This window comes from Odocoileus virginianus, chromosome 17, assembly GCF_023699985.2.
Source record: "Odocoileus virginianus isolate 20LAN1187 ecotype Illinois chromosome 17, Ovbor_1.2, whole genome shotgun sequence".
Classification (NCBI taxonomy): Eukaryota; Metazoa; Chordata; class Mammalia; order Artiodactyla; family Cervidae; genus Odocoileus; species Odocoileus virginianus.
Genome location: NC_069690.1, coordinates 50808529 through 50824291, shown reverse-complemented (window position 1 = coordinate 50824291; position 15763 = coordinate 50808529). Strand labels below are relative to the sequence as shown.

At 44.8% G+C, this 15763-nt stretch overlaps 1 protein-coding gene across 4 annotated transcripts in view; it reads right to left on the bottom strand.

The window, feature by feature from the left end:
* Nucleotides 1-15763, bottom strand: part of CYTH1 (cytohesin 1) — a 73512-nt gene that overhangs the window by 11639 nt on the left and 46110 nt on the right. For 3 of the 4 annotated variants that reach the window (XM_020896583.2, XM_020896582.2, XM_020896584.2), the window contains exons 2-9: nucleotides 8426-8508; nucleotides 7195-7259; nucleotides 5151-5217; nucleotides 4759-4877; nucleotides 4375-4455; nucleotides 3396-3508; nucleotides 2435-2583; nucleotides 1928-2040 (exon numbers count right to left, since the gene is read on the bottom strand). In XM_020896583.2, coding sequence (XP_020752242.1) covers nucleotides 1928-2040; nucleotides 2435-2583; nucleotides 3396-3508; nucleotides 4375-4455; nucleotides 4759-4877; nucleotides 5151-5217; nucleotides 7195-7259; nucleotides 8426-8508 — 790 coding nt within the window. Of the gene's footprint in view, nucleotides 1-1927; nucleotides 2041-2434; nucleotides 2584-3395; nucleotides 3509-4374; nucleotides 4456-4758; nucleotides 4878-5150; nucleotides 5218-7194; nucleotides 7260-8425; nucleotides 8509-15763 lie in introns of those variants that run through there. The other variant, XM_020896581.2, reaches the window with a different exon arrangement.

Genomic DNA, 15763 nt, shown 5'->3' with positions numbered 1-15763 from the left:
GAATAAAGGGCCTGCCTCATCTGCCGCGTCCTACCTGGTAAAGGCAAGACCCGAGGCACCACCCAAATCCTGGCCCCAAAGATGCCACCAGTCAGTTCTCATTGAGCTGACATTTGTCACTATATCCAGAACCCAGAGCGAGCACAGTGCAGATTACTTCGGGAGAAAGTAAGTGTCTCTCTTTGGATGGCTACTCCTATTTAAAGTGTGAAAATGCACACTCACAAGCCTGTGAATACATATGTACATATGTGTATACACAAGAATACACATTCTTACAGTTATATGCATACACAGACATACACATACAACTACAGATGGCCGGAAGGCCCGCCTTCCGTGGCACACACACAAACAGGGGTGATTCTAAGTGTGCTACGGTGAAAACACGACAGGAAGAGTTTAGGAGGGTTTGGTGGAGGTTCAGAAAAAGTAATGCCATGACCTAAAAACGAGTTTCACATTTAGTTAAATTTTTTTCTTTTTTAAAAATATGGGATGCCTCATGAATTTACATGTCATCATGGTGTAAGAACCAAGATAATCTTCGTACTGCTCTAAATTTAGTATCTGGGCTGTCAAAGCTAACACTTAGTATTAGCATTTAAACAAATCTCACTGGAGGGGAAAGCAAACCCAAACTTGGATATACTTCTTACATTTCCAGCAGGTTTCCTTTTAACTCTGTCCACTTGGCAATCAGGACGCAGAGCAGAGTGGCTGCCTCTGGGATAAGTAATTTTAGAGCCTTGACTTCAAAGATTCTACTGGCTTAAATATATACGGTATGCTGACCAATTTGAGAGACATTAAAAACTCCAATCAGTGAGGTGGTGCTTTAAGGAGAATTTATGAATTAAGTCATTATGTATAAACACAAGGACTTAGGATTTTAAAAGAGTATACAAATTCTCCTGAATGAGACAAAAATTGAAGATTCCATTTCAGCACGTCCCAGATGTGTCAGTAACAGCCTAGAATGTAATAAGGACTTCTAATCTCACTGGGACCTACAGCTGGAATGGTGACAGGAGGATCATTCCAATGACACCTCCTGAGAATGCGGGAACCCACACATCAAAAGGCCAAGGCAAAAAAAAAACAGAGGAATGCACTCTCTCAGTGGCCAAGAAATTAGCATCATTATGTCTGGGGGTTCCCTCTGAGTGCTGAAACTGTCAATGAAACAGTCACAGGTACACATGAATGTGCGTAAAAATCTACTGCTCCTTTTTTTCACTCCTATCCCACTGATGGCAGATCATGACCACACATCTCAGCAATACCAGCTCACTTTTGGCAGAGGGAAGGGGAGCAACTTTTAGTTTTTCTGAATGGACAAAATCATTAATGTGGCTGATTTGGATTGGAAAGGAGGGGGAAAAAAAACCAGCGCCCGAGAATGAGTAAGAGTGCCGTGGATTGCGCTGCAGCCAGGGCCCTGGGTTTGCCATGCACGCTGCCTGTGGGGAGCCAGATGCAGAAGGAAGTGATGATGCACTGGGGGTGGGGGAGGCGGGAGCACTGGGCACAAACTTGTGATGGGAAGTAGAGAGATGGGCACAGCTGGCCACCCTCCCAGTGGTCAGGGGGGCTGGGAAGGGAAAAGGACAAGGTCCTCGGGGAACCGCCTTGAAATGAACCCTCCTCAATCCACCCCAGAGAGGTAACATGGAGCGCAAACACCCGTGGGCAATATTTATGTGGGCAAGTCTGTCCCAGGAGACTGTGTGTCCCATGGGGCGCTGGCCATGCATTCACTGTCTCTTGGGAGGCAATTCTGTTAGAACAGTAGGAACTCATACCAAAGTCTCTCCTTAGCGCCTCCAGTACCAAACCCCTGTTCCCCATACTGCATGTGTGGGTGTGCACATGCACGTCCTTTCTAAGCTTCTGTGAGGAGCCCTGACCCAGAGGGCATCACTTACCAAGCTTCAATAGCCAGCCTTCTCGGTCTGGGTTGAAAAAAGTGTGGGTGAGGTCATTCCCATCATCTTCGGGGATTTTAAAGGGTTCATTTTTTATGCTCTCATACAGATTCTGGAAGAAAAGATGATGTTGCACGTCTCCGATCCTAGAAATACCTCTCACGCCTGCCCCTCCCTGTCACGCATGCAGTGGGCATCACTGCGTGCCCTGCACTGGTGGCACGAGAGCCCCTCTGCCTTCAGGATCCAGAGACAAAAGAAACAGAGGCCTAACCGGCGAGCAAGAAAGAAGGGAGACCAACCCAGCCTCCACGTGAGCCTTTAGTCTCAGAGTCATAAATCACTTTCCCCCACTGACTGCTCACTGGGCCCTGCTATCAGTTTCTTAATGCAATTCATATAGCTGAGTGGACGGGCTGGGCAGACACTGGATTGAGCCCACGTCCCTCCCGTCCCCTCCATCAGCATCGCCTGAGCCCGTGGCCTTGAAGGAGAGCTGAGCTCACCCGGAGCAGCTCCTCGGGCAGGTCTCCCCCATCATTGATGCCTCGATTCATGGCGATGAACCTCTCCACGGTGGGCTTATCTTTGACATTGGGGTTATGCAGGCTGGTGTTCAACATGATGATGGCAAATGAGAGGACATAACAAGTGTCTAAAAGGAAAAAACAAAATCCAGTCAGAAACATCCCACCATAAAGAACAAGAAACACCAGGTGAGACTGAGATTACAAAGCAGTGCCCTCAAGAGTAAGCCAAACCCATGCGTCTGTGCACACTCCAACTGCGAAGGGCAAGGCACGGGAAAGAATGTAAAGTGCTCAAGATGTAAAAGTGTTTCATTTTTCTCAGCTTGTAAAAGAAGAAGATGTACAGAAAAGCACAATATATGAAAAAGAACATATAAACTACCTACAATTCCACTACAGAGGAATAACTTATTTTGTTTTCTTATATAAATGTGCCTACACGTAATGTATCACAAAATGTACCTCAGAGGTTTGACAGAAAACAGCAAAATTCTGTAAAGTGATTATCTATTAAAAAATAAATAAATTAAAAAAAAATGTACCTCAGAGATACAGACTGTAACATAATTAGAATTATACCAAAAAAAAAAAAAAAAAGAATTACAACACAGTTTTGAGGTCTGCTTTTTGGCTAATCTTATTTGCATTTTTCCATGTCGATAAAGCCTCTTTATGAAAACATAAATTTTAAGAGTTGTACACTTCATAATTCAAGAGGTGCCCTTACTTAGATGCCTACTACCTTACTGGCAGACTCTGGATAGTTTCCAACTTTTTACTATTATAAATACCATTTATTTTTTTTTATTATAAATACCATTTAAAGTGATGTCCTTAGGCAGGAACCTAATCCCTCTGGTTTTAGGCATGACCCAGTACCTAGAAGAGAAGCTGGCAGGCGCTGCTGACCTCAGGAGGGGACGCCCCTCGTGCTCACCTGTGGACTGGAACACCCCGTGGTTGCACTGACAATAGCGCTGGGCGAATGCCTCCATCATCCGGTCAATCTTCTGCGCCTCTCCCGGCAGCCGGAAGCTCCACAGGAACTGCCTGGGAGGGGAAGACAGGGTGTTACGGGACTGGGGAGATAACCTGTTCGTGAAAGGTTTCTGCAGTGAAGGGAGATGGCGGGGGCTTCAGCCTTCTGTCAGAGGCAAGCTAACCACTCCACATCTCTGTCCTCTTGACAGGAGGGAATGTATTTATGAAAAGAAAAAAAGAAAAAGATTTTCCTATTCAAAAGAATGGTTCAGCTCTTCAGATGGATACATAAGAACTCCAATTAAAAGAACTCCAATTTCCAGAAAGAATAAAAAAAGACAAAGCAGGAAAAGAGATTTTCTATCAAAGCAGTCACTACTGAGCCCTTTAAGTCAGAGACCCCGTGGCCAACAGCTTTAATTCTGGATTTTTTTTCATCTATCTAAACAACACCACAAAACATGATATTATTCACACTTAAACAGCAATGAAAATACCAAATTACAATTTCTCAAAAAGCACAAGGGGACTATATTTAGCAAAAAAAAAATTAATGTTGACTTTTTTCCTTCTGAAATGAAGGGCACACTACCTATTTCCTATTTCAGGGCAAGAAATTTAAAGGATTTTCTGAAGTGAAATTGGGAAAGATTCAAAGTGGAAATATTCATCAATTTCCAAATGATAAATGAAAGATCTGAGGAAGAGTTTTACAAATTTTGCTTTCAATTTAATCCCCTTTAACCATCCAATCATTTCAACCATAGATACTCAAATCACCCCCCAAGGTACAATTTCACTAAAACGCCAGGTTGTGCAGGACCCATGGTGTCGCAAAGAGTCAGACACGACCAAGCTGAACTGAAGTGTGCAGAACAGATCTACAACCAGAGACCCGTCTCCCTCAACAAGGTAGTGGCTGCGAACACACTCACCGTAAGGCCTGGACGAGGTTGAGATCGGTGAACTCATGCAGCTCCACAAACGCATGAAGAACCTGGATGTTAAACTCGTCTCTAGCAAGAGAAACAAAAGATATGGGGTTGGGAGAGCAGAAGTCAGACAATGACGCTGAGAATCCAGGGTCGTGCAGACCCCCAGTCAGGCTGCGCGCTGAGACCCCCCCCCGCCCCCGCAGCCCAAGACAGCCAAATGTCAAATGAAAGATCTGCAGCCCTCTGTGCACTGGCCGAACACAGGACAGCAGCTGCTGGACACCTCCACCTGTCCCGGGACAAAGCTCAGGGCATCTTGGGGTTTGTTTCTCTAGGTAACTGCCGACTAACCTTCTCTACTGCAGGGGTCCCCGAAAGTTTTACCTCTCCCCCAGGTAGTCGCCAATGGCTGTTTTGTTGAGCCCTTCACCTTTATACAAGAACTGGGCAATGTCTTCACAGGTGTTCTTCAGCAGATCATTCTCTATTAAGAACTGGATCCCCTGGAAAGGCAGCAAAGATGCCAATAGTGCTTCAGACGCCAGGAACACCCAGAAAGGAGGTGGGGGCACAGGAAGAATGGGTGCGGGTGCTCTGTACACAGAGTAAGTGTGCAGTGAGTATGTCCTATGTTCTGCAGGAGGCAGGGCTCATGACATGAGCTGCACTCCACAAAAGGGAGGGAGGCTGTCTCAAATGCCCCCGGTTCCCGCTGACAATGTGGAAACCCCCACTTTACAGACTACAGGCTCTGGCTGCTGTCTTTTGTCACTTACTTTTTTAGGATCCATGTTGAATTTTTTCCTGCCCATGGCTACCTGTTTGTTCCTCTGCATATTTTTCCTGTAAAACAACCATCACAGCCACTTAAGTACTCTGGGTAATCGGGAATTTTTGAAAGACTGACATAACTCCCACATGTGTCACTGAAGTGCAGTGATTTCTGAGATTTATCCAGGAAAGCTCAGGTACACCTGGGTCTAACTATGGAAGGTCAACTGAAATCCTGACCTTGGTCCTAGGCGCCTTTGTTTCTTCTACTACAGTGGGTTTCTTTTTTTTCCATTTCATTTTTGAAACTTTATTGAGGTATAATTTACATATCATATAACATACCCATTTTGAGTGCACATCTGAACAAAGTTTAATACGTTTACTGAGTTGGGCAACTATCACCATAATCCAGTTTTAGAGTATTGTCATAGTTACATATTAATTGTGTAAGTTAATAGCTCATGAACTCATCTGTTCATCTGTTGGGGGACATTAAAGCTAATTCCAGTTTTGGGCTATTTTAAGTAAGAACGCTAGAGATGTCCTCATGCGTGTGGGCATGTTCTCCTTTCTCCTGAGTAAATACCTGGGAGCTGAACTGCTGGGCACAGCAGGGGTATACGGTCAACATTAGGAGGAACTGCCAGTTGGTTTTCCCCAATGTTTACACTGCTTGTTCTCACCAGCTCTCGGCAACACGAGGCACCACCTGTCTGTTTAACTCTGGCCGTTCTGGTGGGTGTAAAGTGGCATCTCCTCATGACTCATGATACTAAGCATTTTTCACGTGTCTATTATACACGTAAAAGCGTTCACTTTTTTTTTTTGCCTGGTTTTTAGTCAAGTTGTCTTGTTATTAGTGAGTTTTATATGTTCTTTTTATATAAATTCCAGATACAAGTCTTTTTTCAAATATAGGTAATGCAGATATTTTCCCCTTGTCTGTAGCCTGCCTATTTATTTTCTTTTTGAAAAATTTATTTGGCTGCGCTGAGTCTTGGTTGCAGCACACAGGATCTTCAGTTGTGGCATGTGGGATCTAGTTGCCTGCCCAGGGATCAAACCCAGGCCCACTGCATTGGGAGTGCAGAGTCTTAGCCCCTGGACCACCAGGGAAGTCCCTATTCACTTCTTTTAAGAGTACCCTTTGTTAAAAAAAAAAAAAAAAAAAAAAAGAGTACCCTTTGTAAGAGCAGAAATGGTAAATTTCGACAAACACCAATTTGTCCATTTCTTTGATGCTGCAAATTTTTTTTTTTAGTGGCAATTAAGAAAGCTGTAATTCAGAACTGGCAAAGCAGAGACTCGACATGACGAGCTGGCTGGTTTCTGCTGGACATGCAGCTTCACTAATCCATATGACCCTGTGCACACAAGTTTAAAATAACAAAACCCAACGGTCTCCTGAAGCTAGACGGGGAGACTTAGGCTTAGAAAAATACAGACATGCAGTGAATTAGAAACAACCCATTTACGACATTAAGCAGTTAGAAAACGGTCTGGGAACTCCATTCAAAATTAAACTCTCAAAGCAACTAACATTTCATGTAGTTAAAGGAAAAAAAGAACCAGCAGACACGCCTTGGCACTTTGTGCTATAATCTCACTTCTACGTTCTCTTAAGTGTTAGGGAGGCACAAGCAAGCTTGCAGTGATGCCTAGACACAACTGGGCCTCCAGCCTTCTGGAGCTGCATCAGCAGCATCCGTTAAGCTTTTCCTTTACTCAAAGTGAAAAATGGAAACTCTAAAATAGGAACCCAGTGGATATGAGAAGAGAAGAAATAGTTCACACAACAATTTAAAGGCAGTTTAAGATTTTGGGGGACCTGCCAAGTTCTCCAGTTCAGCCTTTCCAAAAACATTCAAAAGCCTTCACATTCAGGAGTCCCTGCACAGAAGGCAGAAAGTATGGCTACATACATGCTTGCTCAGAAAAGAAGGCAGAAGACGCACTTTCTCCTTAAATACGTGACATGGGCACAATTCCAGGCTGGCGCTTAGCGATGCCACAACCACAAAACCATCCAGAAAAGGACAGACTCACCTCTCTTCTGTAGACCCCAGGTTTTCAATTTCATTAGCTACTTCTGCTATCTCATCCTTCAGCCTCTGCAAAACACAGTCCAGAATTACCAGGAGGAAGATATAGATCAGATTAAAATCACCAAAATCAAAAGAAAATAAAAATAAAATCGCCAAAATCTCCTGTAACTCCCTCTGACCAAAAAGTAAAACAGAGCAAAAAAAATAAAGACAACACCCCCCAAAACCTAAAAATTTTTGGAAAATTCGTCTGTTCAACAAATGTTTCTTGAGCTCCTACCAGACTGTAATCATTCTAGGGAATACAAAGAAGAAAAAGATAACAACCTGACCTCAAGGAGTTTACAGTCTAGGAAAGAAGTTTATAATCATATACACTATGTAAAATATGTATTTTCCATTGGAAAACAGATGCCTGGACAGTCTGTCACAGTGTATCTGCAGCTCACTGAAAGGGGGCAAACCGGTCCTCCAGGCATCCCGCTGCCCAGCCAGCAGTGCCTGGACTGGGTCAACACTGCCGCCAAGCGGCCAGCAAAGGGAATGCCACTCCTGGCTATGCCTTCCTCCTCCTGCCCCATCTAATAAACAGGTCTGCAGGGTAGAAAGCGTTCACTGTTGGGGTGGAGGGGACTTGGGAGGGAAGAACTGCTATGCTTTTCCAGCATTTACCAGTGAGGTAGGACTCAAAGAACTACGTAACAGCAAAGTACGCTCACACCAACACTGGAGCAGACCCAGTCTTTCCTCGACACGATGAAGCTTGGGGTTACAGGGTGTGCCCCCTCCCTTCCCTGCTCTTGGGCTTCCAAATCTTTTACAGAGAATTCTAAAAGAAACGGCTTCCCCAAGGCCTAAAATAATCCAACTAATGGCAACCTATCAAGAGGTGTTTTTACTCCTATCTAAAGTTCAAAGAAGAAACTAAAGTTCAAAGAACCAAAATTCTCTCTCTAGAATTGCACTGTCAGAAAATGGCCACTAGGACGTGGACGTGGGTCTGCTTAGCCTGAAGCCTCGGTTCAAATTGCAGTCAGGAGACCTGGGGTCACTCTAGCCTTACAGCTGACCAGCTGGGTGCAGCTCACAGAGCACTCCCCCACTTTGAGATTCCATTCTTCCTTGTTGAGAAAAGATGGTTGTCAGTTCCTGCACCTGGTCCGAAATGTGGTGAGAGCAAGTCAGAAGGTGTCATGAGAAGACACCTGGTCAAGGAGCTGCCCAGCTCCTACCTGGATGTCGGCCAGCAGCTCCTGCTTTCTCCGCCGAATGTTCTCCAGCTCCTGGCGCTCCTCTGCAGTCAGGTCACTGGGAACTACAAAAAAAGGAGGGAAAAGTTACTAAGAAAGCTTTTACCTTACCAAAAATAAATACAATTCAGAGACCACAAAAGGACAAAGATACCACAGAAAAGGCGAGAAGCCTGTGTCGGAAGTGACCAACTGCTGGGGAGACTCTGGCTCTCATTCACCATCAGGTTGCCCAAAGTTAGAAAGGACCATGGAGCAAAGCTCTCACAAAAAACAAACAAAAAACAAGAGAAAAGGCTGCCTGTGGTGAGATGAGGTTGGCTAGGAATGAAAGAGGAGAACCATTAATCAGGGCCCAGCCATTTCCATCCCACAGGCTGGGGGGCTCAGGCCCCTGGTTAACCAGTCGCTCCGGGTCTCTGCTCCCTCACTGAATCCACCCTGACGTGGAGTGATGTCCAGGACCCCAGCAGGGAGGGGGAGGTAATTGCAAAGCACCATGAATGACAGTTTTGTGCCACTTCTGGAGTGGGGAGGCTAGTATGTACACAGAAAAAGATCTACAAGGATACATCCCCAAATTGAAACAATGCTTAACTCTGGGGATGGGGTTATGGGGACTTTTCTCTCTGTTTTTTTGAACATTTTTGAATAATGTTTTAGAATGAGCTTATCATCAGAACAGTTACTGCAGGCATCCATCTTTCGCGCAGGCGCCAAAGTGAGAGCTGCTCCATGTGACATGGTGGCCACGGGCCACGTGTGGGTAGTAAGCACTTGAAATGTGACTAGCCCGGTTTGAGATGTGCGGTGTATATAAAAGACACATCAGACTGTACAAAAAAGTAACATATTTCTTTAATACTATTTCATATTGATCACACATTGAAATAACTTGGTACACAAAATACAGTATTTTAACTGCGCTTGCAGGGGCTACTAGAGAGGAACGCTGCCCTTGTGGCTCGAGTGACATTTCTGCTGTGCAACACAGAGGAATGGCTCAGCTTCAGAGTGCGGTCAGGGTGCACGACTCACCAGCCGTGCTGCTGAAACTGAACCTATGCACTCAGAGAGCAGTTCTTCTCCCCGAATGCTTCATACAAATCGTGCAAGACAGCAGAAGAGGGCAGAAACGAGAGACCACCACCTCAGCACAGGTTAATTAGCTATATTAGAGTCTCAGCTGACTTCTCCCTTTTAATCCAGTTTTCCCCCACCCTTTCATAGAATAGTGTCTTTCAAACTTCAAGACCCACAATTAAGAAAGGTATTTGACTTAACGACCCAATCTGCCCCAAACACAACAGTAACAAAATAATACCCTCATCATGTGAAATCCATTGACATTTCCTACTGTTTTAGTTTTCCTAACAGTAGCTTTAGCCCATGAAATTGATTTCATAGCCTAATAAATGCACTGCAGTTTGAAACACACTCCAGTACACTAAAGGCTGGAAGACACAGCCACCTAGAGATCCCAAAAGACCACCTAAATGCAGCCCAGGTCTTCCACGTGAGGCTTCAACTGTGTCTCTGGGAAGCCAGGGTGAGCATTCCAACGGCTATGTCGGGAGAAAGTTAACTAACAACAGCTTAGCTGTAGTTTAAGCAAAAACCACGCTGAGAAACAACACAAATTCTACTGATTCACACCCCATTCTAGAGAAAAGCAAGCCTAAAGGGAGCTTATTCTGCTTTTTCTGGACTTCACAAACCAGAAAAATTTCTAGTCCATGAAGATGAGAAGTTCCCTTTAAGAAACTTTTTTAAGAAAATTTTTTGAGGTTCTAAAAGACAAAAATTCATTCCAATATAACATGGTTTTGAGAATGTGAGGCAATAGCTCATCTCTTTAACAGCTATTCCACGAGGGAATGAACAACCAGGCTTTAACTGTGAACCAGAGATGGCCTCATCAGATCACCAATGAGTCTCGCCTCCATCAGAGGAAGGACTACAGTCCCCATAACAAGGTGCATTTAAAGCAGAACCATGATAAGAAAAATTTGTATCTCAAGACTGCTGGGTACCCTAAGAAGTCAAATTTTATTGTTCCAAACTGGAAACTCTCAGTGGTGGCTTCTTTTTCAGAATCTAAGCACTCGGCTATTCTGGGTTAGCCTTCACACAGGACAGTTTTTCTGGAAGGTCACGAAAGAATACATAGGAAAGAGCTGGAGTGTTCACAATGGAAGAAGGCATCGCTGGGTCTCCTCTCAGCAGAATAACAAGGCAGCTGGAAACAGGAGAAACAGAGGATAGAGGGCATCAGGGTACAAGCCACAGGCCAAGGGGAGGCACAGAAGGAGAGTCATGACCCTGGTGCTGGGAACAGCTCCCAGGAGAGATGATCAGCGCGCACTCTGGTCTTGGGCAGTGCTAGTGGAGCACACACAGAGGCTCATCCAGGCTCCACAACAAAAGCTGTATGTAATCAGCTGTCAACTGTATGTGTCAGCTGTTGAGTCGGGAAAGAGTGGACAGAGGCGAGAGGGCTGGAGGAGGGCAGGGAGCACACGAAGGGCAAGCAGGGTCCCTGCGTTTCCTCCTACAAAGGGGCAGGAGGCACTCATGAAAGACCGCAGACAGAAATCAAGGTTGTGAATGTGTGTGTGAAAATCTCGAAGATGAAAATTAAGCAACCACACATCTGTGATAACCTATCAGACAGGGAGAGAGTGAAGAAAAAGAATGCTGCTAGTGAAGGAAATCAGGAGAGAGTCTTTGATAAAATAATCAGCAGGACAAGAATATTAATACAGACCTGGCAGCACCTACCAGAAGATCAAAAGTCAGAAAAAGTTAATTCTGAGTGACTGCTTCTGGGAAGGGTGTGTCTGGGAATGGAGAGAGATGGGGAACATAAGCTCCTGAATATCTGCTTTAAAAAATACAGCTAGGTACAACTGGATTTTTTTTTTAATGAAAAATAAAAATGTTAATCTATGGTTATGAGAAAAGATAGGCCTCCTATGTCCTGGTAGTCAGATGGAAGGTGTTCTAGCCCATGTGCAGCTAGAACCAGCAAGACATTCAACCACATTTACTTTGAAACAGTCTCCTGACACTAACTCCATGATTTCTAAATCACTTCTCCATTCTACATCTAGTCCCCCTCAAATCACAACACTGCTTCCTTTATGGGTCAATACATCACCTAAGAACTTACCAAAAAAAAAAAAAAAATCAGATTTAGATCTCATTTTTCTAGTGGAATTTTGTTCTGAGATGAGAAAAAAAATCCAACATTTTAACACATGTATTTTCCTTTGATGAAACTTATCAATGCAACACCAAATCTTCAATTCAAGCCTTCATTCTCATATTGCCCATGAAGGAAAAAAAATTCACAGACAAAATGCTTAATTTCATTTAACAGCATGAAGAATCAAAACCATGGCTGGAGAGCTGAAGGGGAGAGGGGTCCCAAGGATCCTGGCTGGCATCTCCAGGACCCTGCAAGCCACCACCAGAAGAGAAACAGCTGGTACTCAGAACCCACCACATCCACCCCTAGATTCTAAGGAAGTGGCAAGGGCACCTGGCAAAGGCATCTCTCTGCCCAGGCCCGGGCTTTCCTGCGTAGCCACTGGGGTTAAACTGTAAAATATCTGCTGATGGGCCAGATGGCAGAGCAACAAACAACTCCTCCCTCCCCCGACTGCCACGTGCTGCAGCCACACTTCTGTGCCAGGGAGGCAGCTAAACCCTCTTCTCCTGAAAAGAATGGCAGCTAGGGAGGCAGCGGCCCGCGCAGAAAGGACACAGAGCAGAGGGCCCGGAGGCCTCGGGAATTCATGCCTGCAAAGGTTAATTCACAAGGTGTCCCGCTTCCAGCACGGGGACCATTCCAGCAGCAGCCCCTCACCATTCCCTTGCAAGGCTCCAATTTAATGAAGGGGATTAAAGAGCCTACAGCAACAAGGGACCATTGTACTCAGCTGTGAATAGGAAAGCCGCACAAGGGGACCTTCTTTTTATTTCTTTATTTAAATGTTGCTCTGCAGATTTAACCAGCAGAAACCCAGAGCTGCAACGTGCTCCATCCAGCGCATACAAAGGAGGCTGTCTTAAAGGGACAGTGCCCTCCTTCCGGGCTGGGGACAGGTAGAAATGCATAGGATGGCATGGCTAGGTCCAGCTTTTCCAGCCCCAGAGGCCACAGGCAGGTGCCCAGAGACCTACCATGGAGTCCAACTGAAAAGAGAGACCTACTGACAGCGGTTTCTGCTCAACAAGAATACAGGCCAAAAGGGACCATGCTCGCTCTCTGTCCCTGTTCCCCAGGAGCAACGTACATCAAAGTGTTGGAGTGCGCTTTAGGGCCTGGACACAGCTCCCTGAGAGGCTCTAGCTACACCAGGTCCCACTGCCTAGATTTAAATTTGCCTTACCTTTTCCACCATAATCGTCGACCATCGTTCTTATATATAGCCCCTGCCTTTCGGTGATAACAAGGGTCCAAATTTAAACCAGCACAGCAGGCCAACATTTTAAAAGGCAGGTCAAGAGTCAGAAGGCCCTCCCATTCCCCACATGTGGAGACGGTAGACAGACAGGTCTGGCCCCCATGTGGCCCAGGAGGGTGCCGCTGTGCAGATGGGCTTCCAGCCCTCCAGAGCCTGCACCACGGGGCCCTGCTAAGCAAGGGTGGACGGACCCTTTCCAGGGTGGAGTTTCATGAAACTGAAAACACACAGGGCCTCAGAAACCACCTGCCCGCCTGGAGCCACAGCAGCCGGATCAAGGATGCCGATTAGCAGATGCAAAAACTATTGTACACAGAATGGATAAGCAACAAGGTCCTACTGTAGAAACAGGGAACTATATTCAATATATTGTGATAAACCGTAATGAATATGAAAGAGAATACATGTGTATATATACACACAAATATATATATATGAATCACTCTATACCAGAAATTAATACAACACTGTAAATCAACTGTACACAAATTACTTTTTCAAAAAAAGAAAGAAAGGTAAATTAAGCACTGGACCTTCCTGTACCCTCTCCAGAAACTGTTACCAGCTCCAGAGGGAACACAAGCTATTTACAAACAGCTTTTGGGCTTAAGAGCACAAATCTGGGAAGCTGCCCATGGACTGAAGGCGTTGTGTCTACTGCCTCCAGAGACAAAGATCAAAGAGCCTGGCGTGTGGCGAGTGCTGGTCACACACTGTGCCCTTCCTGATTCAGCCTGTGCAGATCCTCCGGTCAGATCACTTGCTCTGCCCCGCCCTGGAGTAAGTCACCTGGTCTCCCAGGAGATCCCAGCACCTTCCAGTGTGAAAAAATTCTAAAGATTAGAAAAAACTCAGGCTTTGGGTGACACACAGTCCGCAAACTTTCACAAAACTCTCAATTCTATGCTGACATTAGAAATACACTGCTGACATTAGAAATACACAAGGTCAGATATTCTCGACAGGGATAAGAAAACAACCAAAATTCACAGGGTCCTTAAGAACAGGCAATGTAGAGATGAGTGAAACAGAAAGACACAATGAATAAGGGGCTTCGCTGACAGCTTCACACTTAAGAGACAGACTCAGGGTGTTGTCAGACCAGAGGACACAGAAGGACGAGGCAAAGGGATGTGACTGAAACCGGAGACCTGGGGACACACACGTGGCCAACTGGGTGCTGACCTGATCACCTCACGACTTCACAGAAAGCCTCCCAACCTTGGGGAACAATTCTTTTTCCCTCCAGAAGTCAAATCTATAGCAACCCTTTGTAAAATTTAATACCATATTATTCTGCCTTGAAAAGGAATGAAATTCTGACACGTGCTACAGGATGAAGGAACCCAGAAGACATTACACTCAGTGAAATAAGCCAGCCACAACAGGACCAATCCTGGATGATTCCACTTACATGAGGTACCCAGAGAAGCCAAATTCACAGAGACAGAAAGTGGAACAGTGGGTGTCTGGGGGAGGGAGAACAGGGAGCAAAAATTCAACAGGGACAGAGTTTCAGTTTCACAAAAGTTCTGGAGATGGATAATGGTGATGGCTGTACACCTATGTGAATGAATGAACTTAATGCTACTGAACTGTACACTTAAAATGGTAAATTTTATGTTATGTATATTTTATAATTAAAAATAAATGAAACAAAAATTTTAATAGCAATATACTGAATTCCTGATTTCTGCTAAGCTTAGTCCCTTTCCTCAGAAGTTATGATCTGACTTTTGTATAAAGCACTGTAAAAGAAGTGTCTCACCACCAATTTACAGCCTGTGCTATGCTTAGTCGCTCAGTCGTGTCCGACTCTTTGCAACCCCATGGACTATAGCCTGCTAGGCTCTTCTGTCCATGGGGATTCTCCAGGAAATAATACTGGAGTGGTTTGCCATGCCCTCCTCCAGGGGATCTTCCTAACCCAGGGATCAAACCCAGGTCTCCCACATTGCAGGCGGATTCTTTACTGTCTGAGCCACCAGGCAAGCAATTTACAGCCTAAGTGTCTAAAAGAATGTAGACACACCAACAGGACCAAAAGGAATTAAACTGGCATGTGTTAGCATAACTGACATTCAACATCAAAGGTGAAAGGTGCCTTCCAGCAAATTACCAATGTGAATATTTACTCGTGTAGCTTAAATTCTTTCCACATAAAAACCACTCAGTCTCCCACTCAGAAGTAAGTATATTAAATATTTTCCTCCTGTAGTCTGCATCTTTAAGGAAAACTTTGTTCCTATATCAATCTTACAGACATCTCATCTAACCAATAACCTAAAAATTCAGGCCTCCTTAACTGAGATGAGACACTGCCCAGGAGTTGAGGTAGGGGGCACCTGAGTGGGGCTTCACTGACCAGTGGTTCTGTGACCTGGGAAAAACCACCATCTCTCCCTGCCTTGGTTTCCCTAAACAGGAATGGGCATGTCAGCATCCTCGCCCTTCCCAGTGAGAGGGTGTCTATTAAACAGCTCCATAAACTGCCTCATGAAAGCAAAGTACTTTATCATCCTACATTACTTAGAGAAGGAATGGACACGTTTTATCTAATAAAAAGGAGAACTTGAAGACAGGTTTGGTAATCAAAGGGAAATGAGGTCAAATTTCAAGGTAGTAAAAGAGACAAAGTCATAAAATTTTATCCTAAAAGTTTGGTTTAGAAAAATAAAGTTAACATCTGCTTTCAATAAAAGCTGAAAACTAGAAAACAATCATTGAAGACCCTCAAGCTCCTTCTAAAACCTGGCAGTGGTAATACGTGGTTCAGCCGGACTTCTGCATTAGTTTCTTCCCCGTGCTCACACTTTCAATCTCTGTCTCCAAGGCTGTTTCTGAAAGG